This window comes from Xylona heveae, assembly GCF_001619985.1.
Source record: "Xylona heveae TC161 unplaced genomic scaffold L228scaffold_3, whole genome shotgun sequence".
NCBI lineage: Eukaryota > Fungi > Ascomycota > Xylonomycetes > Xylonales > Xylonaceae > Xylona > Xylona heveae.
In genome coordinates, this window is record NW_017264195.1 from 1277366 (window position 1) to 1300400 (window position 23035).

Genomic DNA, 23035 nt, shown 5'->3' on the forward strand with positions numbered 1-23035 from the left:
TCTCGTTCGAAACGCCTGCCTCTTGATAAGCAGGGCCACCAACAGAGGAAATGTGTTCCGCAGGGAAATTGGAGTTAACTGAACATGGAACTGGTTCTGATAGGCTGGAGTTATAGTACTAGTCGTACTGATGCTCGCTTTACATGCATACATGCTTGTTCACTTGTTTTAATTTTCACTTATATATATCCTTCTCCTTTCGTCAATTCTCTTTTCTTTTCTTTTCTTTTCTTTTCTTTTCTTTCAGTTCTTCTTTTTTCGGGTCATTGCTATGCTTTGATGGCCAAACGACGGGGAGATTTCTACTTACCTAGACATCCGATTATGACGTTATGGCTTTTCTTTTCTTCCGACGGGCAGAATAGTTATATCGAGAATTAATCTGAATTCTGACTCACTTATATTTTTCTTCCTTTCCATTTGGACCAATACTGTTCTCGGCGTATAATGGTGTTTCATTATATTCTGATGATTTCAGTCCATCAGTTCGATAATTACATGTTGAGAAAACCCTTTTGATTTTGTCTTGTTCTTTTTCCCGAAGCATGAATCCGCTGGGCAGCTGTTCCTGTGAGGAGTGAGAACGCTCTGTGAGTGCTATATATCCACTAATGATACGTGTCCTCCAAATCCAGTCCATGCAGTCATACACAAATGCCCATCACCCAAGACCTTATCCGCTTTTCCATGCCAATGACTTTGTCTTTTTCCCTGAGCCTAGGCATGAAATGCATAAATATGAAGGCGGGCGAAACAAAAATTGGGGAAAATGAGAAGAGACAAGGGTTTAAAAGAAAAAGAAAATTGAGAAAGACAAAGGAATGAAGATCCCTCATTTGTACTATGTTTTTCCTGGGTTCCGCAATAAAGACGATCAGATGCCATAACGACCAAAACCAAGGCCTCGCAGAAACCTCACTTCATCGGCTTGTCGTTCCAGAGCGCGACGCATGGCCTCCTCATGCAGCATTTCCTCCCGGTATACGCGTGCTTGCTCTTGTAAACTGTGCATTTCACGCTCATCTTTAGGCTCCATTTGGTCTGGATCATCCAAATATGACGACCGGCGGAATAAGTTTTGCTTTTGGCTACCGCCGAATCCGAGCACTCCTATCTGCTCGCCTGTCCAAAGAAGCAGCTCGCCTGGACCTCGGCCGTGGCTTTGTGGGATGGGAAGGATTTTGCGGACAACCGTGTCGTTGACGGGACTGTAGGGCCTGGTGATGTCTGCGGCGGCACTGGTAGTGCTGCTGCCGATGCCATTGGACCCACCTCGTGAGCGGATAGTATCGCGTATGTCATCCTCTCGGTCAAATTGCTGTGCTATGGACCGAATATTGAGCTCATGGTGAGACTCGGTGTCAAGTATTGGCCTTGTGAGAGAATTGTTGATGTTCCACCTGCGGACTTCGGACGCGCCATCTCGCTCGACCCATTTGAGCAGGCCATTGCCGTCGGCGAAAACGAGACGGGTTCCATGCGTAGCAACAGAAAGGAGCTTGGAGCTTGATGCGGAAAAGCGGTTCTTGTAGGTAGATGTTTTCTGGCCTCCATGATTGAGGCTAGGTGCATCTATGCTGTCTTTATTGTTATTGCTGCTGTGGCTGGATGTGTAAGGACTTTGGGATATTTCGTAAAGCTCGAGCGAGCCTTTGGTGTTGTATTCGCCACATGCAACTAGAGTTTGTCCTTCTCGAGATTTTCTCTCGGCAATGTCTTCGACAGAAAGTTCGTTCACGGGCAACACATCTGCATGAAGGGACGTAAACGGGTATGGCAGCGAAGTCAAACTGCAGAGACTCGCACCAGAGTGTAAATGCCCTCGGAGCTTTGGAAAGGTTCGTCGATCGTAATTGAGAATGCTGGAGAAGCGGCCCGCAACATAGATGCCGCCTTCGCTGGCGTCATTCATTCTTCCCTCAGAAGTAGGCAGATGAAGAATTGATAGTGGGCCCGGTTGGAATAAGGGGGCGTATTTCGGGAGGGAGGTCCTGGTAAGTAAAGAGTGAAGACTATAGTCTTCAGTAGAATAGGCACAGTGATGTCGATGACCATATGAGCTCACAGGTATATCGCATCGTTCATCAGTTGACGTCGTCGAGAATCTTGACATCTGGCTTACACGTGAGTCGTGAAGGTGCAGACTCAGCGTTGTGCCTACTGTCAGCGGCACTGGATGTCTAGCCTCTGACAAGGCCGAGATGGAAAACGGAAACCGCTCATGCGAAATGAGCTGAAGCGTTTCGAGGTCGACCTCGCTCAAGCCGCTTTGTACGGCAAAATATGCCTTTTTTTGCGCGCTATCCACACTCACACATTCCACCACACCCGTGCTCGTCATCTCAGCTTTGCCTCCTCCATTGTCTAGTCCAGAGAATGGCCCGTTAACTGAAAGGAGTCCTGGACCGCTCCTGGCGCGGACTTTGCCCTCGTCAAGGTCCCACAGACAAACACTTCCATCGCCGAGTGGGGCAACTACTCGCGAATACTGAGCAACGTCGGAATCGTCCTGATATAGTCCCACCCCAAGGACATCTAGTGTCTGTCGCTGGCTCCTTTGTGCGCCGTTTGTCGGCTGCTGTAACCAATCCATCGAAATGGGCGCATGTCGTTGTTTGTATTCCTGATACCAATCGACTTTCTCAGTTGGATAGGAAGGATCCCAATTTGCCATTGCTCGCCGTGTTTCATTGAGTGCTACGCGGTGTGGCAGACGACCCTGTATATCATTGAAACTGGCAGGTGTATTCGTCATTGCATCCTCAGAGTCTAAGCCGGGAATGGTGCCTGGCGTCGGGCTTGGGCGTGTAAATGCCGTCGTCGCTGCTCGCTGGAGTGCGACAGCCCGGGAATCACCATGTATCAGGATGTTTTGGAGTGACATGGCCATGGAAGCAGACGTCAGCTCACGCCGCCGTCGGAGGGCTTGAAAACGCGAGTTTTCGAAACATAGGCGCTTCCATAGCTTTTGATCTCGTGCTAGGGAGGACAGTCTTCGCGACACAAACTGAAGCCTCACGAGGTCATCCGGTTCAAGGACTGATAATAAAACAAACGGGTTGGTCAATGCATATAGCCGTGTGGACAGAGCAACCAATCACTCACATGTCGCTATGTGGAAGACGAGCTCCGCAGGAAGCTCCTCCATGCTGATCAAGAAAACATCAAGGATAATGACACACAATGAGATTGTTGGAGTGTATGACGACAAAAACTAGGATGATTTTGTGTATGAGCTCAGGGGCACAACAAAAAGTCTGCAGTAGAGGAAATGTATCTTCCGATTAAAAACGAAGCAATAAGATCACCAAAGGCCTTTGATACACATCATTTGAAAGTTTTCAAGAAGAGACAGCAGTCTAGATACGTCAGTAAAAGCAGCAATCAATAATAAAGAACGACAACAGTAGGAATTATACACAGAATGAGATGTACAAGTGGTAAGATGAAGTCAAGTGGGACGTGATTAATTCACCCCACGCGTTTGATATTCGGATGCGGGCTGATTATACAGTCACGTGCTGATAACAATCTCATTATCGATAAAGTACAATCTATCTCAGGATTCTCCCTCAGTCGTCACCACCAATCCAAAGAATAATCATTCTTTATTGTTAAAAAATTCAGTGATATATAGCTTTCGCTCTTTATATGACGGCATCTTCTTTTTTTTATTCTCTCAATCGATTGCTGATGCCTAGCATCTGTCCAAGGAGCATGTTTGTTCAGGGTACTGCAATTGCCCTGGACGGTGTTGTACCGTTCAGTACAGAGACAGGAGCAAAAACAGGAACACACAGACACCTACCGCATTCCTCGTCTCTGCCACGTTTGCTGTTCCACATTGCTCTCTCTTTCGCGTGGGACATTCCCATGGCCATGCCGTTCTACAAGAGTTGGGAAGTGAGAGGAGACCCTCACGCTCGGTTTCCGTCATCCCTCTCGTATCGACTACTGGAAACCCCTCAAACTGGGTCCACTATGGCTAAAGCGGGAATTTTTGAAGCCCACCATTAATATACTTAAATGATAACAGAATGGGCATCAATTGCTCAGGTCTCGTTTCCAAACAAGTTCTCCTCAGTGGGGTTGATGTCGGTTCCGTTCAAAATAGCGATAGCGCCTCATCGTCCGACTTCCTAGAACGGAGCGCTTCCCGTCGGCTGCGCCCTAGCGGCCGCGTTCGGACCAGGTCAGATCTCAAGTTTAGACGACATCTCATCCTCCTTCGGAGCGTCTTGTGCTGATAGAGGTCTAAGGGAGTTTAGCCGGCGCGGATGGCTTTGTCGGTGCATCCCATGGCTCTTCCATTGCAGAATTATTATTGGGAACCCTGTTGTGAGGAATAATGCCGAGACGAGGCCCTCAGCCTCAAAATGCGACCGGGTGGCCCGCATTTGGCTCCCTCCCCCTCCCCACCAACCCCTCGTCACCTCACACTAACAGAAACGATGATCAGCTTATGACTGAATTTTCCGAGTGGGTCTTGCTGATTTGTTTAGTTCCCAGCTACTGCCGTGAGGGTCCAAAGCGGAGCTCGCAGAGTGGTAAGTGATGAGCAACGAGCTGGCGATATCCTTGGAGATACCAATACCTCGAGCCACCGCCGGGTCGCTGCTGCTGCAAACCTCTTCAGTCTCATCCACATGGACGTAGATTATGCATTCTGGCGTATATGCGGCTAGATGGGGCTCCACATGCCGCCATTCCGATACCCAAACAGATCCTTCTAGTCCCGCTCTTCAGCATCGAAAGAAAGAGGTTGAAATCGATTGAAAACAGGAAACGGGAAGCCTCATTGGAGTTGGGACGAACCAGGATTATCCTTCGTCATATTACTTTTGCAAATTGGGCAAAAATATACACTTAAGGAATTTACGCGGCGTGGCTGTCCGGTTCCACCAGATACGCGAAACTACGCAATCAAATACCTTTTTCCCTTTGCAATTGCGGGGAGTATAGAAAGAGAGAGAGAACAAGAAACAACCTAACATTTAGATCCGCGGAACACAGTGAGTCGCCATCCGTGGCCTCAAAACCCTTGGGTGCCACTGAAGGCTGTCGCTGGACTATCTCGGAGTGAGACCAATGCGCTAACCCTTCGCTCTTTGACTCCTTGACGTCCTCATTATGATGAATCGTTACGCTCTGGCCCAGGCGAGCTTTGGTCCTCCGCGCCCGCCCTGGTTCTGTACCACTTGCATCCGTCTCAATTTCGCCCGCAACCTTGCCCACGGATTAATTTGGGGGGGTTACCATGGGTTTGAGAGAATCGGCTCTAAGCTGGGTACTTACACACCATACTCTATTTTTCCCCAATCAGGCTTACCTCTTCACTACGACAGCTTTTCACCCCCCAAAAAGGAATCAGCATTCATCATCTTACATCCTGTTCCTTCCAAAGGGATCAATTTATCGTCCATTACATACAACTAATCTGGCAAGCGCGAACCGGGCATCTGTGCAACTGGGAGGGCGTCAAGCATACCAAAGGCCATGGACACAATGTTTCCCAAACTGCCTGGATGCGGCGATTTAGTTCTTCAGCGCCGACGTGGGTCCTTAGAGTTGTTCCCGGCCATGCTATCTGCATGCACGGTAGGAGCTGCGCTAGGCGCTTGCATGTCGAACGCAGGGTGTAGCGTGCAAGCCTCTATTTTGTCGAAAGGTAATGCAGCCCACCTTGTCGCTGGGTCACCCGTTGCGTCTCTTTCCTGCCGGCAGCATCTGGGCGACGAGGGGTCGTGGCCATACTCCCCTGCTCGCCTTGCGAATTGACTTGTCCCAATTGATTGCTCAAAACAATGGATGGGACGAAGCCACTTTTTTTTTTTGCGCGCTATTACTCCTGACATCCATGGCATGGGATGGTGGAGAAGTGCCGCTCGCCTCGACACACCCTGACCTTTTCGATCGACACATGTTTTTATGGTGTTGTGACAATTGATTGGATGACCTGACGACCATCCAAGTGCTCATTCCTCCAGGAATGCCCGCCGGCATTAGGGACTATCAGCTCGACTGACTCCCTTTTCCACGCGTTTTTTCCAAGTGACGTGTGTGAGCTCCCTGCTAGATCGATCGGTGGAGACATCCTGATTGAGATGAGGAGGTGCGGGTCACATTCTGGGCCCTCGATGCTATTCACAATATAAATACTCTTGTTCTCCAAACAAACTCCAGCATCAATTACTTGCATGTTTCCAAGATTCCCACTCCTCGGTCTTAGTTAAGACAATTGAAGATATTCTTTTTTACATTTTTTCTGTCCATTGAACCTTTTCGTCCATTGTCCTCAAAAAAAGACCTTGCTTGATAGTGTTGTCCTGTCTTTATAAACGGTTATTGCCAGCCAATCTCCTTGCACTCAAAAAGAAAAGGGCCACAACCATGTCTGTACCCGCCTCTCCACCAGCAGAGCCAACCAACCATGTCCAGCTGGACTGCGACTTGGAGAAGGGCTTGATGCTGTCCAAAGTCCCTTCCACAGAAGTTCAGAAACCTCTGCCAACAGCCGCTCCGAGTCACTCGGTGAAGAACTCAATCTACTCAAGTACGCAGATATCAGTCAACAGCGTCGAGTCCTTCGTCTCAGAAAAGGAACCGCAACCACTTCCTTCGAAACGCGGCACACGACCTGTCCGGTACCTTCGGCATACATTTTTCACCATGTACCGAAGACTGTTCTCTGTTGTCTTCATTGCCAATGCTGCTGTTCTTGTGGCATTGTTGGCTCGAAAGTACAAGTCGTCTTCAAACACGCTGAAACTAACAGATGTTGCAACTGCCACTTCTGCCAACCTCATGGTTTCTATCCTGATGCGGCAAGAGCATGTCATCAACTTGCTCTTCGTCATCTGCGCCGCAGTCCCCAGATGCGCACCACTGTGGATCCGAAGAAGATTCGCCAAGGTCTTCCATTTCGGTGGTCTGCACAGCAGCTGTGGCACTGCATCCGTGATGTGGTTCTTGCTTTTCACCTACACCATTACTGCGCAGTACTTGACTACTGCCGGCGCGGACGCGGACGCGGCGCAACGGGATCCGGCAACACTTGCCGTCACATACTTGATCATTGCGCTGCTGGTGGCGATCTTGATCTTTGCCATTCCACGCTTCCGCATCAAAGCACATGATAGCTTTGAGACCGTCCACCGGTTTGCGGGCTGGTCAGTGCTGCTGCTGTTCTGGATCCACACCATCATCATGACCAATGCGAGCCGGCGCCAGACGGAGGACATGTCGTCGCTGGGTCACGCCCTCGTCATGACACCAACTTTTTGGTTCCTGATAGTCATCACCATCAGCATTGCGTACCCCTGGCTTCGACTCCGCAAGGTCGCCGTCCGCTCAGAATACCTTTCCGACCACGCTGTCCGGATGCACTTCAACTACAAGATGATCTTTTGCGCGGGCATCCGTATCTCCGACAGCCCTCTCAAGGAGTGGCACGCATTTGCAACCATCCCTGAGCCCGACGGGTCCGGCTTCTCGTTGGTCATGTCTAACGCGGGCGATTGGACCAACCGACAGATACAGCGACAGCCGAGTCGGCTGTGGGTACGCGGCGACCCAACTTTCAACGTCTTGCGTTGCACCCCGCTCTTTGAACGCATAGTGGTCGTCGCCACCGGCTCGGGAATCGGACCCTGTCTCGCGCTCCAAAATGCCAAGCCAGGGCAATGCAGGATGATCTGGTCCACCCCGAATCCGGAGGACACTTATGGCAAGGCCATCATTGATGCCGTCTACAATGTCGACCCGCAAGCCATCATCATCAATACCAGGGCAACTGGTCGCCCAGACCTGGTCGCGCTCGCCTACCGCCTCTACCTCGAAGCCCAAGCCGAGGCCATCTTTGTCGTGTCCAATCAAAAAGTCACGCACAAGCTGGTCTATGGTATGGAGAGTAGGGGTATACCAGCCTACGGACCCATTTGGGATTCCTAGCTAGGCTAGGTTGGAACCCCTCCTGCTCTTTCCTCACTTTCAGCATACATGCCCTTTTTTTTACATCTCCCGACCAGGGTCTGGGGGAGCTAGTTCTTCCGACATCGCGCCTCTCTTGTCGATCATCACTATCATCATCATCATCATCATCGGAAACGAAACGCCATTGACGAATGACACGCCTATCTCTTATTCATGTCATTATTACCCATTAATTCTTTTGTTATCAATATTCCCCCTTTCTTCGGTTCTTTTGTTTCGGGTGGCTCCAGTCGATTAAAAGATTTGTCATAGATTCCTTGTTTGTATATTCCTCTTTTTTTAGGTGTTTTTTTGGTTGCTTGGGAAAGGACTGGGGGCGTCGTTCATTCTGGGGCAAATCTAGACTTTTTCCTGCAAGGGTGTCCGCCTCTCTCTGTGTCCGTTTTCCCAGAGGGTCATGTTCAAATTCTTGGGCGGCTTCTTTTTCGTTTATTGGGGGGCACATGGCAGTGGCGTCGAATGGCATGCTTACCTTGGGTTGCGCCTGGAAATCCAGTACGCCGAGATGAAACTGCCACTGCCTCTTCTCTACTATACCTTTTCCCACTTTTTTCAACAGCTTATACCAGATTGTTCTTTCCTCGGAAGATTTTTTTTTCCCACTTTTTACTCTTTCTCCTCTCATTTTTGGTCTCTTTCTACCGCCTCGTGGTGCAATTAGTGCAAGCGAGGGGTAGGGTGGGAGCCGAAGCTAGGAGAGCTCCAAGCTCTATGTAGTAAGTAGTCTTAATACGGCTCAGGTATACATACAGGTATGTGAATAATAAACGATAATCCGTATATCTCATATTTTTCGAGGTTTCTGTTCGTTCCAAAAGTGAAAATGCATCGAATAAGTGAAGTGAGGTGAAAAAAGTGATTTGATTTTGGTCCTCCAGGATCGACGTACAGATATCTCGTGCGCGCCGGCAAGGGCAAACGTCAAAAGCCACTTTTCAAAAAGAAGGATTCCAAATCATCAGACAGATGGCATCATTTGTCGTCTGTGTAAAGCCAAGGCCGAGCGGGTATGTTCATTCCGAAAGGTAAAATCTGTACCTTTTCCAACCAAAGTGAAAAAGTTGGGATGGATGGATGGATCAGTGTCCCCACGATGATACCAGAGGACGTATTGGGCGAGTTGTCGGTTCGTCCCGTTCGTAAATAGACTGGGGCTTTTGACGAACAACAGGGGAAAAGACCGGGGTTGTGTTGATGAAAGGAGATATGAATGGCAATCTCCGTGCGTCTGTGCCCTGCGAGGCTTTCCCTTTTCTGTTTTTCCTTGTATTGGCTACAGTTGCATTTATCAATTCCCTGGTTATAAATTGTAGTTATGGCCTTTGCCTCTTTAGTGGGGCTAAGCGATTTGCTCTTCATTATTGAAAGGCAGCTGAATCTGGTTCTTTTTTTCTACCGCGGTCATTCGAGTTAAGTGACTGAGCAAACGTTTTGCTTTTCCGCAGTAGTACCCTGGCAGCAGTGCAGATGAGACATGCGTAGAGCTGGCTTGGCTGGCTTGTTTGCATGACTGTTTTTGCGAAACCCACCTTTATGCGTGAAATAACTGCAGCTAAGACGTTATACGTACATGCATAACTGTAGAAGTGCATGTAATGCAACAACGGTAAATGTCAGTTGCACACTTTTCACCAGCAGGCGGTTGAAGAACTTACCACCACCATTGGGTATTGCGATGTTCTGGCAGTTGGAATGTTTCAGCCTTCCGTGGATTTCTCCAGCCCAGAAGCCGTTGTTCGTCTTACGTCCAACGTCTTGAAGGTGTCTCTTGTCCGCGGTGTGCCACTCCATTTCCCCCAACGCTTCCTATCTCACTTAGCTTTTTCTTGCCCAGTCAGTCGATTCGTTCATGTCATAACATTTCTGGGCTATGTAACAGCGCAGTTCAGTAGAACGCGACACGCAATTCTAATTCCAGTATCCAGTGTTCAAGAGCCCCCCAAAAGCACAGGCAAGTCAAAGCGTAAATTTTGCGACGTGACGAAAGGCCGAGCGCTGAGGAGAACCAGCAAAGCTCCTCTGCAGCGTAAGTTAGTCATCAATTTTACGAAGGAAAAGGGACCGTGAGTTCTAGGGAAAAGGTCTTACGTCTTCCCTTTCGGGATATATCCCAGCTGGAAAAGAGCTGAACACAGTGACTCTATTTCCTTTTTCTATATCCCTGCTCGTTCCTAGATGCCATCACTGCTCGATCCTATTGGATCAGACCGCTGCATTTCCCAATTTGGAGGGTTTTAAGCTTTCAAAGGCTTTTCGAGGCGTCCCGTCGGCAGCCACACAGACCCTGAGTGCTTGTAGTGGAGTGTGTTTAGTACCAAGGGATGAACCCTGGTTTATATATCTTAGTGTACTTTTAGCGAGCCGTACTTGTGCGCGGTAGGGTGGTGCTTACCCACGGTACTGTATCATTTTCCCGAGTCTAGTTATACGCCACTTGAAAAGGCAGCCTGACTGGTTTATTATTTTCTCCCTTGGTAAACTGAAGCGGAGCTTTCCAACTAGGCAGAAGTCCAAACTAAGACTAACTGTAGTTATGGTATAGTTAAAATTTTGGTTTGCTTCTGAATGGCACCTATAGGTACATGACAGGCCGTGACAGGTGGCAGTTTCGTTCTTTCAAGAAGGGTTTCGAGATAATTTGAATCATGCCGTTATCAGATGATGATTATATTTCCAAAGTCTATTTTTCACACTGAAACAGAATTACCCATTTTTGCCGGGCATTCTGGCTTACTGGGTCTAGATCCCTCCAGGCTTGTTGTCGTCAGAAGTCGACATCCTTTCAATAAGAGGGCTCGAACTATATCGCCCAAACCCCACGTTATTTGATCGCGATCTAGATCTAGATCTAGACTCACCTTAGTCGGGATGTTTTCTTGTTCAAACGTATATTTGTGTAGCTTGAGGTCGGTGCATGATCCCAATCTTGATGGCGACATGTTTAGGAGGAAAAAGTCAGAGATATGAGTAAGTACAAAGCAGTAACTCTTCGTGACGATCAATGAGGTAATGCAGCAGATGGTATCAACTGCTCTCGTAACCCCCTAGAATTTTGGAAGACTTGTGCCACCCAGCCATCATACTGACTCGAGTTTTTTTCTGGTTAATCAATCAAGACATGGTCTCTCAGTGATCTACCCTCAACGAAGATTGAGAAGGATATGAACGCTCTCGGGCACCTGTGCTGTGGGCATGGCTTTCTCTCTAGGCACAACGACTTATATCATCCGCATCATACGATGATATTGTAAAACTGTTTATAAAACTAAAAAATTTATTGATTATTGGCGTTGATAGAGCTATACATACGCGCTGTACAGTCGAATCTTCTTCCCGCATCTCGTTCATAGAACGTTATCTGTACTTGATAGCCGAGGATAAAAAAGTTACCGTAATGCAAGGCACATACTAAACAGCCCCAGGCATATCGGGGCCATTGAACATAGACCCTTTAATCTCAACGTTTCAACATTTAATTTTATAATTGTATACATTTGATAATTTCTTCCTAGCGTCGGTCTTCGACTGTGATAACCGTTTAATGTATGGCATATGAATTAGTTCTGTTGACTTCCATACCATCCCTTTGACAGAGCTTGGTTGTGCCGTGTGCTTTGATCATTCACCCTCATTCCTTTCTCGCGATACTCAAGTGCACGTCCAATTCCTGAGCGGATTTCTCACCAAGTCCAATCGACTAACTGACACATGCATTTGAGACATTTCCAACGCCCATGCATCTTACACGCATAAATGAGTATGGCATAAATGCGGGACGTTGAGCGAGGTATGGACATGTGTGCACAACTCTCCCCCGTGTGCAGGACATGTGCTTTGATGGGGTAACATAGAAAGGACTCATTGAAATGCAGTGCTTCCCAAAGGAAAAAGCAATAAAAACGGGATGACCCGCAACGGTTCTGAGACAGACATGTGCCCACCATAAAAGCTTTTCCTTGCTGCTGAAAGGCAGCTGATTCGCATCTACATAGTATTGTCAATCTCAAAATTTGTCTTAGAGATGGCATGCTTTCTGGTCAGAATCGCGATTGACCGTTTAAAATCCATGGCCACTCATCCCATCGCAATCTCCCTTTCCAAGTGGTTACATTGCGTCACCACATCTATACCGAGCTGCACCAGCAAGGGGTTTCTACTTTTGAGCTCGCTCTCAGGTCGATTGCCTATTCTCTCTGTAGACAAAAAGTGATGGTTCGAAGTTTTTCTCATTGGCAAAAATTTGCTAATGCTAGGGCAAGATTAGCTTTAATTCATCCCTTTTGGTGGGGGGCAAGGGAAAACAGAAAACATAGGACGGTATTGTACCCGCCAACCGGGTTTGGTTTATGACCGGGGTCCAACTTTAGTTCGTTCCCCGGGGAAGATCTCCCGCTAGGGCCATAGACTGCCTGGAAAATTAGAACCCCTGCGCGCGGATCGTCGGTTCGCATGTATTATGTGCTGTATAGTACATGCTGCACTTTTCCATTCCGCCCTTCCCCCCTCCTATCGGCGACCCCGGCGCCAAGGCGTTTTCGTAAAAGCGTGAAAGCCGACTTACATTCTGCCATCATATCTGCTGTCGTATCATGTGACTGTGAGGCTTATTTGTCACTTTTCTTTTGTGGTCAAAAGACAGAAGCTTCAATTCTCGTCTCCAGTCCGAGTCGACGTCACCGGCCCAAATCACACTTATTGTGTCATGCTGTAAAGAATCGTTTGGTAGGTCTAATAAGATTGACATAGCTGGGAAAAGGAAAATGAGAGCCCCTGCAAAGTCGTTTGACTGAAATGTTCATCGTTGCCCATCGAGTCAAAGAATTTTCCTTTGATGTCGCAACAGGAAATAGCTTTGAAAATTTTGAAACACGATCTGAACTGAAGAAGCTCCACTCCATTAGCGTTTCAGTTTATGCTATCGTTTGGTGGACAAAGTGGTATTCTGTCTCGCATCTCGTTGTTGACATGATCCTTGTCCGTTACTAAATCTTCATCACAAAGCGGCTCTCATTTTTTCAGACAAAGATCTGAAGTTTCCAATGGATTCTCTGCGTACATTCAAAATTCAGTTTTTCTTCGCATTGACAAGCATATTCCCAAGCAAAACTGTTTGCGAGCACGCAGGCATTGCATAACGATGCATCACAGCGGCAAAGATGCATATCCGGTAGCAGTGGAAGCGTGTCTGATGCGTTAGCTTCCGCGCGTGTACCTGCGAGCTGAGGAATCTTCTCACATAATCCGTGCAGAGCGGCAAGCTTTTGCCTCAAGGGTACAGCTGAGGCGTAGAATGTTATTTTTGCAACATTTTGCGTTAGGCCTACTGTACCTCACTGCGTTGGATGGAGTTTTTGCTTTTTTGCCGCTCGGGCCGATGTGTCCGATGAGCGCCATGCTGGAGGGCAAGAGAAAGCTAAAAAGGCTGGGCTTCGAGTTTAAGCAGGGATCTTTCAGCGCGTCAAGGATTCCATGATATATGCATTTCGTCAAGCGCTCAAGGCAATTTACCTAGATCTCCCTGGCATTAGCTCGATCGCGATGAAGAGTTAGCGGGTACTGACATTTATTGTAGCTAGATCTCGGGAAATGTGAAAGTGATATCTCTTTGCCGCTCATCCCTTCAAGGCGCCGATATGATCGATCTAAATTCCCTCTCGATTCCGATGGCTTAGGAGGATCGTGCGTGCGCTTCGGTTGTCGGCAGCGACGTCCCCGGCAAGCCACCTTTATGCAAGTCATACCGCGTCTGGATATTCAGCCAAAAATAAAACATCTTGCAAGCCAAGCAAATAGAAGACATGTTCGAAAAGAAAAAGGAAAGATCCTTGTTTCAAGACATGCTCCTCCTGCATCCCGCGCTTTTGCTCAACGGCGGCCGCATCATTTCATCGGTCACAAAATGTGGCAGAATTTCCTCTAAGTTGGTTAAAGAGTCATCAACTTGGTTAATAATGTTCGTCTAGATTCGGCACCCACTCGGTCGGTCCTCTTCCCGCGCTTCCGGTCTGCAACGCGGTCCCACGCGTCCTGCTCGGCCGTTCCTGCATCGTTAGCACCATCTGGATATCCAATGTTATGTCATATGTCACTTCAGATCTCCTGATACATGAAAACTTTTCAACTGTGACAAACGAATATCATCCATTTAGATTCGCAGGGTTTGGTTTCTAGCGCAAGACGCCAGTTGACGGCCCGGCGTATCCCCGTCGTCAGTCTCCCTCCAGCCTTACTACTGCCATCTCTCCATTTGTAACGATGCATGATCAGTCATTTGATTTGCATAGTATTGAAGAACGCAAATCGCTGCTGCAGTGCAGATGCGGGAAATCGATAGGCTAGTCATCTTTCCTAGAATCTGGCGAAGGCCTATACCATCTCTCTAGCTCAGAAGATTTTTCGAAGTACAGCTCTCTTGACAAGAACATCTAACAAGGCTGGGTCTGATAAAAGAGGAAAAAGAAGAATGAAATAATATTCACAATTTGCTTCTACACTTCCGTCAATCAATTGTACATAGTGTGAGTGCAAGGCGGCTAGCATCAGTGTACCCAGAATTAAAAAGAATTGTGCGCTTAAACAAAATTAATATAAACAATATGACAATTTTTGGCCGCTAGAAGTCTTTAATGGATGCGGAGGGGTAAGACATAGAGATGACAGAACCCTGCGGAAAATCGAAGAAAAACGCCAGCATAATATGCACATGATCGTGTTGCCAATGACCAAGACACCTTGTAAAGATACAATGGAAAACCCTCAGCTGAAAATAACAAACAAAATGGAAGAAGACAAAAAGGCTATGCATATCTGCTCCCCCGTAATCCAGCCACTCTACCTATGCAATTCGCTTTTGCGGTGAGAACTGTGTGTTATGTACAGGAAAAGTAAAAGCAAATTCAATAAAACGGAGCCAATACTAATACAAAAATACCCCCGGGTAACATCATACAAAGAATCCAAAAAAGGTAGTAGAAGAAGAGACGGTACAATCAACACACGAGAGTTGAAGGCAGACTCGATTGGGTACGTCTCGCTCAGGCGTTTACTTGGCCGACTCTAGAGTCTTTGCCAAATCCATAGCATCCGAATCTTTACCAACACGTACCAGCCAAAAACTAAGCTTCCCATCCGCCGCTGCTGTTTGGAATGTAACAGATTTTGGTGCCTTATACTCATATTTGATTCCCTTTAAAACAGCCGCGTTGATAACCAGAGTGCCGCTGGGATCCTGCCGCATCACGATGCGAGATTTTCCCGTGTGTTCGTGCTTGAGAATGCGGCAAGGGCCCACACCTTTGTTCTCCCACTCTTTCTTACCATCGTTAGTAACCATCATCATAGCCTTGGCTCGGACCTGGAAAAGGACATCCTCATTTTCCTCTCCAGGGCCCCGGGCAGAAAAGTTCGCCTGAGGCGCCTCACTAGCGGAGGCTTCGCCGGCGTCAGCTGCTGAGTCAGCTGCGCTTTCGGCGCCAGTGTCGGTTGTTGCTCCAGGTGTGGTGGCGCGCGAAATTTCCGTGGAAGGAGAAAGCGAGTCGGGCGCTTTCGGGGGTCCACCAAATGCGAACCCGACGTTGCTGCCAGAGCCAAAGAGCGACGACGTGGGAGCCGCCACCGAGGTTGTGCCGGGACTGAATTTTATCGGCGAGTCCGGCTTCCACGTTTGGTCGCTCTTTGGCGATCCGAAGAGGGTGCCTGGCTGTGCAGTCGAGAAGGGGCTACCGAAAATGCTGCTCCCTCCAGGCGACTGTGAGGCCGCCGGAGGGAGCGCACTGCCAGGTGTGAAAGCAGTCAAGCCTACAGCTTTACAAATCATATTAGATGACGCGCTTATCCAAAAAATACAAAAAACATCCAAAATTCTCAAAACTCACCTGGCTTTTCGGTAGCCTTTCCAGCGTCCTCGACGGTATCAGCATCATCCGGGAGCTCCTCTACCTGCCGCCCTTCCAGCTTTGGAAGTGCAGCAGATGGACTAGCAAACAGGTTCGTCTCCCGGATGTCAGACCCCACTTCGGATCTGGGGCTGTCTAAAATCGAGACAGCCCCACCCCCGGGGGAACGAAGGCTCGCCGTATCAGAGCCATCATCACCGAGGACAGTGCTGATGCCTGTCCCCAGCTCCGACCTTGTTCCGGAAGGTCCAGCTCCGTCGCTGGAGTCTATATCAAAATCAGTACAAATTCATCCAAATGGATCACCACGGAAAGTCAAACTTACCCTTCGAGCCCGCAGCCCCCCGGGGGGCAAGCAACGAGGTAGCCCCGCCAGCAAGGGAGAGAGGGGCCGCCGTACCGGAATCATCATCACTGGAGGCAGTACTGACGCCTGCCCCCAGCTCCGACTCCGGCTCCGACTGAAAAGGTCCAGTGACGGAGCTGGAATCTGTACCCAATCAGTATGAGATCGTTGATTTGCATTAGCAAGTGGAGGTCGAACGTACCCTTTGACCCCTCGCCCCCTCGGGCGGGGCGAACAGTATTCGATGCTGGAATTTCAGCTGTTGCTGCTGCTGCTGTTATTGGATTGCTGAAAACGTTTGGGGCCGGGCGAGCGGCCGGCTCAGCGGCGGTTAACCGCTGAGCTTCAGCATCCTGATTAGTCATTTTAGCATCACGCTGTTCATCGGGGGAAGTGTCCTTACGCTCGCCCTCCCAAACGAAGCCCTTCCCAGGAACGAACTTTGCTGTTCGTCCCTGGGATTGCTCAGCGAGCCGGGCCTTTTTGGCCCGCTGAGCTTCGAGATCTCGGCGCTCCCATTGTTCTTCTGATTCTTCATCAGAATCGAAGTCCTCGGCCTTACGTTTGGCCTTTTCTTTCTCCATGCTCGCCTCGGCAGATTTGCCGAAGGCTGCGAAATTTGCGTTTCCTCCCGCAAATTTCGGCATGGAGAATTTTGGTGGCCCTGCCGAGGTTGGAGCTGCCGATTTAAGACTTGCTTGGGTACTGACGTTTCCACCGGCTTGCTGGTTGCCAGGGCTTGTCATAGGGCGATCAGGTTTCATTTCCATCGATCCATTAACATGGCTTTCCGGAGCCTTGCTGATCTCTTCATTTGCCTTTCCCTTATTCGATGTACCGGCATGGCTATTAAAAACGGTTGTTTGTGTAGCGTGCACTCCATTTAAAGGCTCGTTGGGCTTGGCCTTCTTGTGAGTCGCTTCAGCGTCGTTGGGTTTATCTTCATAGATATTGTCGTCCGCCTTTCTTTTATTGGATGATCCAAGGGGGCCTCCTACTGGGGGAGCCGAGGTCACGTGAGTGGTACCGAACTCTCCTGTCGCGTCTTGGTCAAGGATAGCTTGGCGTCGTTCCAAATATGATTGAACGAGCAGAGATAGATCCGAATGGATTGAGGCGGCTGCAACTGCGTCCTTGAATGTCGTATTGAGCGCACCGATCTGAGCAGGAATCATGCCTCCATTTTGCTGCAGTTGTGAAAAGTTTGTATGATTTGCGTTTGTAGGGACGTCCTTCTTTTGGGGGACATTTGAAGCTTGAGTGTCGGGCTTGCTGGTTGCCTGTTCTGCCTTGCCATTTTGGGAAGCGTTGACCAGTTGAGAAAATCTATTTGTCCCTGAAGCTTGATTGTCGGGTTTGTGTTGGGCAAACAAATTAGATTTCTGTGCCTCGTTGCTGCTCTGAGGAGCGCTGAATGATTTCGAGAAGATGTTACTGGACCCTGAAGATTGAGTATCGGGCTTCGCTTGGGCAAACAGATTAGATTTCTGTGCCTCGTTGCTGCTCTGAGGAGCGCTGAATGATTTTGAGAAGATGTTGCTGGACCCTGAAGATTGAGTATCGGGCTTCGCTTGGGCAAACAGATTAGATTTCTGTGCCTCGTTGCTGCTCTGAGGAGCGCTGAATGATTTTGAGAAGATGTTGCTGGACCCTGAAGATTGAGTATCGGGCTTCGCTTGGGCAAACAGATTAGATTTCTGTGCCTCGTTGCTGCTCTGAGGAGCGCTGAATGATTTTGAGAAGATGTTGCTGGACCCTGAAGATTGAGTATCGGGCTTCGCTTGGGCAAACAGACTCTTTGTCTGTGCTTCATTGTCGCTGCTCGAAGGAGCGCTGAATGATTTCGAGAAGATATTGCTGGACCCTGAAGATTGAGTATCGGGTTTCGCTTGAACAAACAGATTCTTTGTCTGTGCTTCGGTATTGCTGCTCGGGGGAGCGCTGAATGGATTCGAAAAGAGATTGGTGGACCCGGGGGCTTGATTGGCGGGCTTGAGATTTGCAAATATACTGGCACTCTGTGCTTCATTGCGACTTTGAGGAGCGTTTAAAGATTTCGAGAAGATATTAGTGGACCCGGGGGCTTGATTGGCGGGTTTATGATCAGCAGACAGATTATTTTTCTGCGCTTCGATGGTGCTGCTCTGAGGAGCACTGGAGGAGATAGAAGAATTATCGGACCCTGAAGCTTGATTGGCGGGCTTGGAGTCAGCAGACAGGTCATTTTCCTGTGCTTTGTTGCTGCTCTGGGGGGAGCTGAATGACTTCGAAAAGATGTTATTAGACCCGGAGGCTTGATCGGCGGGCTTGATGTTAGCGAATACACTGGTATTCTTTGCTTCATTGCTGCTCTTAGGAGCGCTGAGTGACTGTGAAGAGTGAGTCAACCCGGAGACTTGATTGGCGGGCTTGGAGTCGGCGGGTAGGTCCTTTTCCTGCGCTTTGTTGCTGCTCTGGGGAGAGCTGAATGGGTTCGAAAAGATGTTATTAGGCCCGGAGGCTTGATCGGCGGGCTTTATGTTCGCAAATACACTGGTGTTCTTTGCTTCATTGCTGCTCTGAGGAGCGCTGAATGATTTGTCGAAAAGACTTGACCCGGAAGCTTGATCGGCGGGTTTAATGTTTCCAAACAGGTTGGTTTCCTGTGCTTTGGGGCTGCTCTGGGGAGCGCTGAGGGATTGGGAAAACAAATTCTGCCCTGAAGCTTGATCGGCGGGCTTGATATTTCCAAACAGGGTAGTTTCCTGTACTTTGGGGCTGCTCTGAGGAGCGCTGAGTGATTTGTCGAAAAGACTTGACCCGGAAGCTTGATCGGCGGGCTTGATGTTTCCAAACAGGTTATTTTCCTGTGCTTTGGGGCTGCTCTGAGGAGCGCTGAGGGATTGGGAAAAGATATTCTGCCCTGAAGCTTGATCGGCGGGCTTAATATTTCCAAATAGGTTGGTTTTCGGTGCTTCATTGCTACTCTGGGGAGCGCTGGGAGACTGTGAGAAGAAGTTAAACCCGGAGGATTGATTGTCGGGCTTGGTATGAGCAGTCTGGTTCGACGCGCCATTTAGGTTGGCAAATGGGTTAGAGGACGGCCCAGCTGAGAATGAGAATCCTGCGCTCGGCGCGGCAAAGTTGAATCCACCCCCACCAGTGCTGCCAAATCCGCTAAAAGAAGACGGTTGGGAATTCGATTGACCTGAGTCACCACTGGAAGACGGTGGGAAGCTCAGGGAAGATCCAAAAACGTTTCCATTGGACTGTCCAACGGGCGAACCTGGTGCGTTTTGGCTTGAAAAGGACGCATTGCCGGTTCGGCGACTGCTCTTGGCTGGTTTGATCCTAGAAAAGAGGCAGAAGTTAGCATCCAAGGGACTGTTTTACATATCTCTCTCGTTCAAGAAACGCGCAATGGGTCATCGAGCACAGCCACGAGGTCAATATTGATGCCAAAACAAATTCGTCAGCGAAAGTATACTTACTGTCGGCGAGCCAACTGAGCCGCAGTGGCTTTTCTGGGACTATCCATTGTGGAACTTCCGTCGGAACCGTCTCCGTTAAAGAAGCCCTCACGGCTTCCCTGGGAGTTCTGTACACGCTTAGACATTGCGAGTCAGGATGGTATCCAAGAATAAGTTGGGATGACGACAAAATCTCTGATGACGAGGGATGTTCAAAAGGGAGCTTCAAGGGAACTAGTGAGAGCAGGAGATTGAATATCGCTTTGATTCACAGTTGTTACGGTTGCGCGAGGGCTTGAAGACGTCGTACGAGATGTTGGAAATGGGTGGGGAGTCAAGACCTGATGATGTCGCTAATATTGATCTGTTGTTTCTTTCCGCGTACTGATTTGTTGTTGTTGATGAGGCAGTAGTGAAGGTGTCGCGTTACTGAGAGGTCGCGATTGCCGCATCGGGAGGAAACAACAAAACCCACTCGAAAATTCGTCAAAATAGGAAAGCCGGAGCCATGAGCGACGATACTCGGAGAGAAGGCGCGAACGGGGTGGCTGACAGATGGAGAGAGTTGATCTCCCTAGAAGTAGTGGCAGCGCAACGTATATTGCGTTTCGCCTCTGTAGAAGAAAATCCAACAGTCAGGGCGGACGACGATGTTGAAGCGAAAATTTGGGTCATGTGATCACGGACGGGAGGCGTTCCGTCATTCACGCGCCGTCGCGCGGATAGATTACCTTGCCCATAGGGTGTAATATGTTAACAATTCGTCGCCTTATATTCAACAATCAAAAAAGGTAGAACGGATTTCTCAATTGAAGTGCTTCTGAAGAATACCCTTGTGGCCCTAGAGGCATGGCATCTCAGGAGGTCACATAATTTACCGTAACTAGACCACCATCACCGGCCAAGTAATTCCTTGACAGCGAGTGGACCTATCCTTTTCACTTTACCTCGTGTCTATTCGCATTATACACAGTTCAGACTGCTGCCTTATTATTTTAAAAAAAAAAAAAATTTTATTCTATGATTATTCTTATTTTTGATTTTGGAATTTCCCCCCTTGACTTCAAATGCAGTTTACCGAATTGATAATCTATATGGATGGAAAATACATGCTTCTGCCGCAAATTCCAAGCCCCGGGTTTTATATTACTAAAGCTCCTGCGTTTTCAAGTGCCGCGCCGAGGCAATACTCAAAGACTGCATTGAAGTCGTCCTCAAGAAGATGATTGACAAGCATGCCGTTCTTCTCTCATATCGTTGTTTTGCTCGAGGCGAGGGAGGTAGCTTCTAAAGTCGGTAATGTATTTGGCATCGTCTGACAGGAGAAGAAGGTGATAGCCCCGCTTGCCCAAGGAGGAAATGTACAGTACCCTCTTCTCTGTCATGATTTTTTCTTTGCAGTATGCGTTCAATGATCTCATGTAACCTTTGGTTATGTGCATTAGATTATGTAGTAGTCTTTCTGATTGCCAGATTCGACCTTCATGCATTCTTCACGTGTCAGAATTTCAACAAGTCCTGTTCAATGCTTTTGCAAGTCGAATTCTAGTAAAATAGTAGGTAGTCAGATTGGCATATGTAATTTCTAGACACCCTAATTGTCTATGCGTTCTTAAAGACTAATTCTAAAATGAGATAAATTACTAAAATGTTCTTCCTTCCCCCGAAGCGGAAGTGGCGCAGTTTGAAGGATGTGTTTAATCTCAGGGGCTTTTAAACACCATGGGATTTGACAGGCTTCACACTTTTTTTCCTACAACAGGAGGCTGGCAGTCGTCGTGCTTCCAACTGTTTCACCCCTGGAAATCATGCAGTACTAACGATACAGAAGTGTTTCTTGATTGATTGGTCTCCTACTGCAGGTTTCTGGATGGATTTGGGTGTAGCCTGGTATTGCTGTTCCAGCCACAGGCTTCTCTGGAAGGAGTTGATTGGCTCTTACCAACGTTGCGGCGGAGCAAAAGCACCCACCTCCTAAACAGAGTGTCCCCAACTAAATACCATTTTTGGCTTTGTGCTATCATGCGATTATGTGGAGTCCGGGCACGCCATCTGCCGCATCGCGCGCATCACGCTCTCGCGCCCTCGCACCTTTTTCACCCGTTCGCCCCCGGCTGTGCTTTTACCATGTCGGCCCAATTAAGACAGATAAGTAGCACTCTAATTAATCAACCAAACTCGCAGAATTCAGAGAATGAGAAGAGGTCAACCTTTACGCCCCTAATTATTTCGCGCATAAGCACTTTGGTAATTTCAGTCGCAATCTGTGCTGCGATACTGTACTCTATTCGGCTCTCTTGTGTACCATAACTCGAGCCGAACCGCTCACCTACTTCCCCCTAAGCCATTCGTCAAAGACTCCACAGGCGAATCACAAAGTGGCGGGCAAATATATTGGGGTGCGACAGGGAAGCGCGTGGGCTAGAACCGTCTGGCGCGGGCTGTTCAACGCGATCCACTGCTCTATCGCCGATCACCTCTCTCACTGCTCGCACTACAACTGTCTCGACTATAGGTGGTAAGGGAATTTTTGGGCGAGACCCTCAAAAGGTGCGCTTACGAATCTTCGTCGCATTCATTGTTCTCTCTCTTTTCTGTCTTCTCTCTTCTTCCTCCGCCCCAAAGGAACAGCAGGAAAGACGTCTAATCGAAAATCTGAAGAACTACTGTGTGATACACGTAGCCTTTCGCTTCGCTCAAAGCATTTCGGTTACTCTTGTACAATGCCACGTACCGAGAAGATATATATGAGATGATAGTGATGGTACTGATAATAATTATACTGCATAATTTCGTGAAATAATTCTAGAATCATAATGTTGATGCCCCCTGTCCAATAATTGAAGTCGAGAGATTCCACTGTTCTCCTCTCCGCGTGAATCTGGAGGGTTTGTCTTCCGTGTGTCCCCAGTTCTTCGCTCCGGTTCGCTCAGACTTGTGTTCCCCCGTGGGTTAGTTAGCTTCGGGCGACCCTGTGCACATCTCCCTCCTCCGCACCAACACAGCTGACACCCGCTCTGTAAGACCCGCAGTTTTCACCAATAATTCCATCCACGCTCGTTTCATTTGCTTTTTGCCCTCCCACCCCCATAGACAACCCCCGGGGTTTCCCTGGAGAACATTCGCTCGCCTCCTTCTTTGCTTTGCCTCGAGCTGATGGCTGCCCGGGGCACTCGTCTTCTCGGCTAACCTTCCTAACACTCTGGCTGCTTTCGCCATTGTGAAATTCTCCTTCTGATCCCTACGATTGGTGGTTGAATTTGGAACACTGGAAGAGAGAAAAACGGTGAACGCTCGATCGGTAGACGATGGGATCAGACCTCGACTTGGGAATTTCCATCTTTCACCCAGCG

The 23035-nt window shown here is 48.5% G+C and overlaps 5 protein-coding genes across 5 annotated transcripts; 3 read left to right on the forward strand and 2 right to left on the reverse strand.

The window, feature by feature from the left end:
* Window positions 1–53: 53 nt before the first annotated feature.
* L228DRAFT_94613 (hypothetical protein) lies at window positions 54–354 on the forward strand. Its single transcript, XM_018336995.1, has one exon. It carries the CDS (start codon window positions 144–146, stop codon window positions 312–314), a length of 171 nt encoding a protein of 56 aa, XP_018189888.1. The 5' UTR covers window positions 54–143; the 3' UTR covers window positions 315–354.
* A 403-nt stretch (window positions 355–757) lies between these two features.
* L228DRAFT_94628 (hypothetical protein) lies at window positions 758–3448 on the reverse strand. The gene is made up of 2 exons (XM_018336996.1): window positions 3106–3448; window positions 758–3039 (listed from the first exon to the last, which is right to left on the reverse strand). The coding sequence occupies exons 1-2, from the start codon at window positions 3146–3148 to the stop codon at window positions 875–877; spliced, it is 2208 nt and encodes a 735-aa protein (XP_018189889.1). The 5' UTR covers window positions 3149–3448; the 3' UTR covers window positions 758–874.
* Window positions 3449–6465: 3017 nt separating this feature from the next.
* L228DRAFT_208882 (hypothetical protein) lies at window positions 6466–7950 on the forward strand (the record flags this gene model as incomplete). Its single annotated transcript, XM_018329781.1, has 1 exon — window positions 6466–7950. The coding sequence occupies one exon, from the start codon at window positions 6466–6468 to the stop codon at window positions 7948–7950; it is 1485 nt and encodes a 494-aa protein (XP_018189890.1).
* A 6965-nt stretch (window positions 7951–14915) lies between these two features.
* On the reverse strand, window positions 14916–19998 carry L228DRAFT_94720 (hypothetical protein). The gene is made up of 5 exons (XM_018336997.1): window positions 19704–19998; window positions 16436–19563; window positions 16213–16377; window positions 15867–16154; window positions 14916–15789 (listed from the first exon to the last, which is right to left on the reverse strand). Exons 1-5 carry the CDS (start codon window positions 19826–19828, stop codon window positions 15035–15037), a joined length of 4461 nt encoding a protein of 1486 aa, XP_018189891.1. The 5' UTR covers window positions 19829–19998; the 3' UTR covers window positions 14916–15034.
* Window positions 19999–21667: 1669 nt separating this feature from the next.
* Window positions 21668–22069, forward strand: L228DRAFT_94768 (hypothetical protein). The gene has a single exon (XM_018336998.1). The coding sequence runs from the start codon at window positions 21705–21707 to the stop codon at window positions 21990–21992; it is 288 nt and encodes a 95-aa protein (XP_018189892.1). The 5' UTR covers window positions 21668–21704; the 3' UTR covers window positions 21993–22069.
* Window positions 22070–23035: the final 966 nt, after the last annotated feature.

Excerpts from the sequence above, each read along its gene's own strand:
- L228DRAFT_94613 (XM_018336995.1), top strand. The coding sequence starts at position 144 with ATGCATACATGCTTGTTCACTTGTTTTAATTTTCACTTATATATATCC.
- L228DRAFT_94720 (XM_018336997.1), bottom strand. The coding sequence starts at position 19,828 with ATGTCTAAGCGTGTACAGAACTCCCAGGGAAGCCGTGAGGGCTTCTTT. Across the intron at positions 19,564-19,703 it reads GCTCAGTTGGCTCGCCGACA|GATCAAACCAGCCAAGAGCA; the intron begins GTAAGTATACTT and ends CCTCTTTTCTAG. Across the intron at positions 16,155-16,212 it reads GGGGGCTGCGGGCTCGAAGG|ACTCCAGCGACGGAGCTGGA; the intron begins GTAAGTTTGACT and ends ATTTTGATATAG.
- L228DRAFT_94768 (XM_018336998.1), top strand. The coding sequence starts at position 21,705 with ATGCGATTATGTGGAGTCCGGGCACGCCATCTGCCGCATCGCGCGCAT.
- L228DRAFT_94628 (XM_018336996.1), bottom strand. The coding sequence starts at position 3,148 with ATGGAGGAGCTTCCTGCGGAGCTCGTCTTCCACATAGCGACAT. Across the intron at positions 3,040-3,105 it reads CGTCTTCCACATAGCGACAT|TCCTTGAACCGGATGACCTC; the intron begins GTGAGTGATTGG and ends TTTTATTATCAG.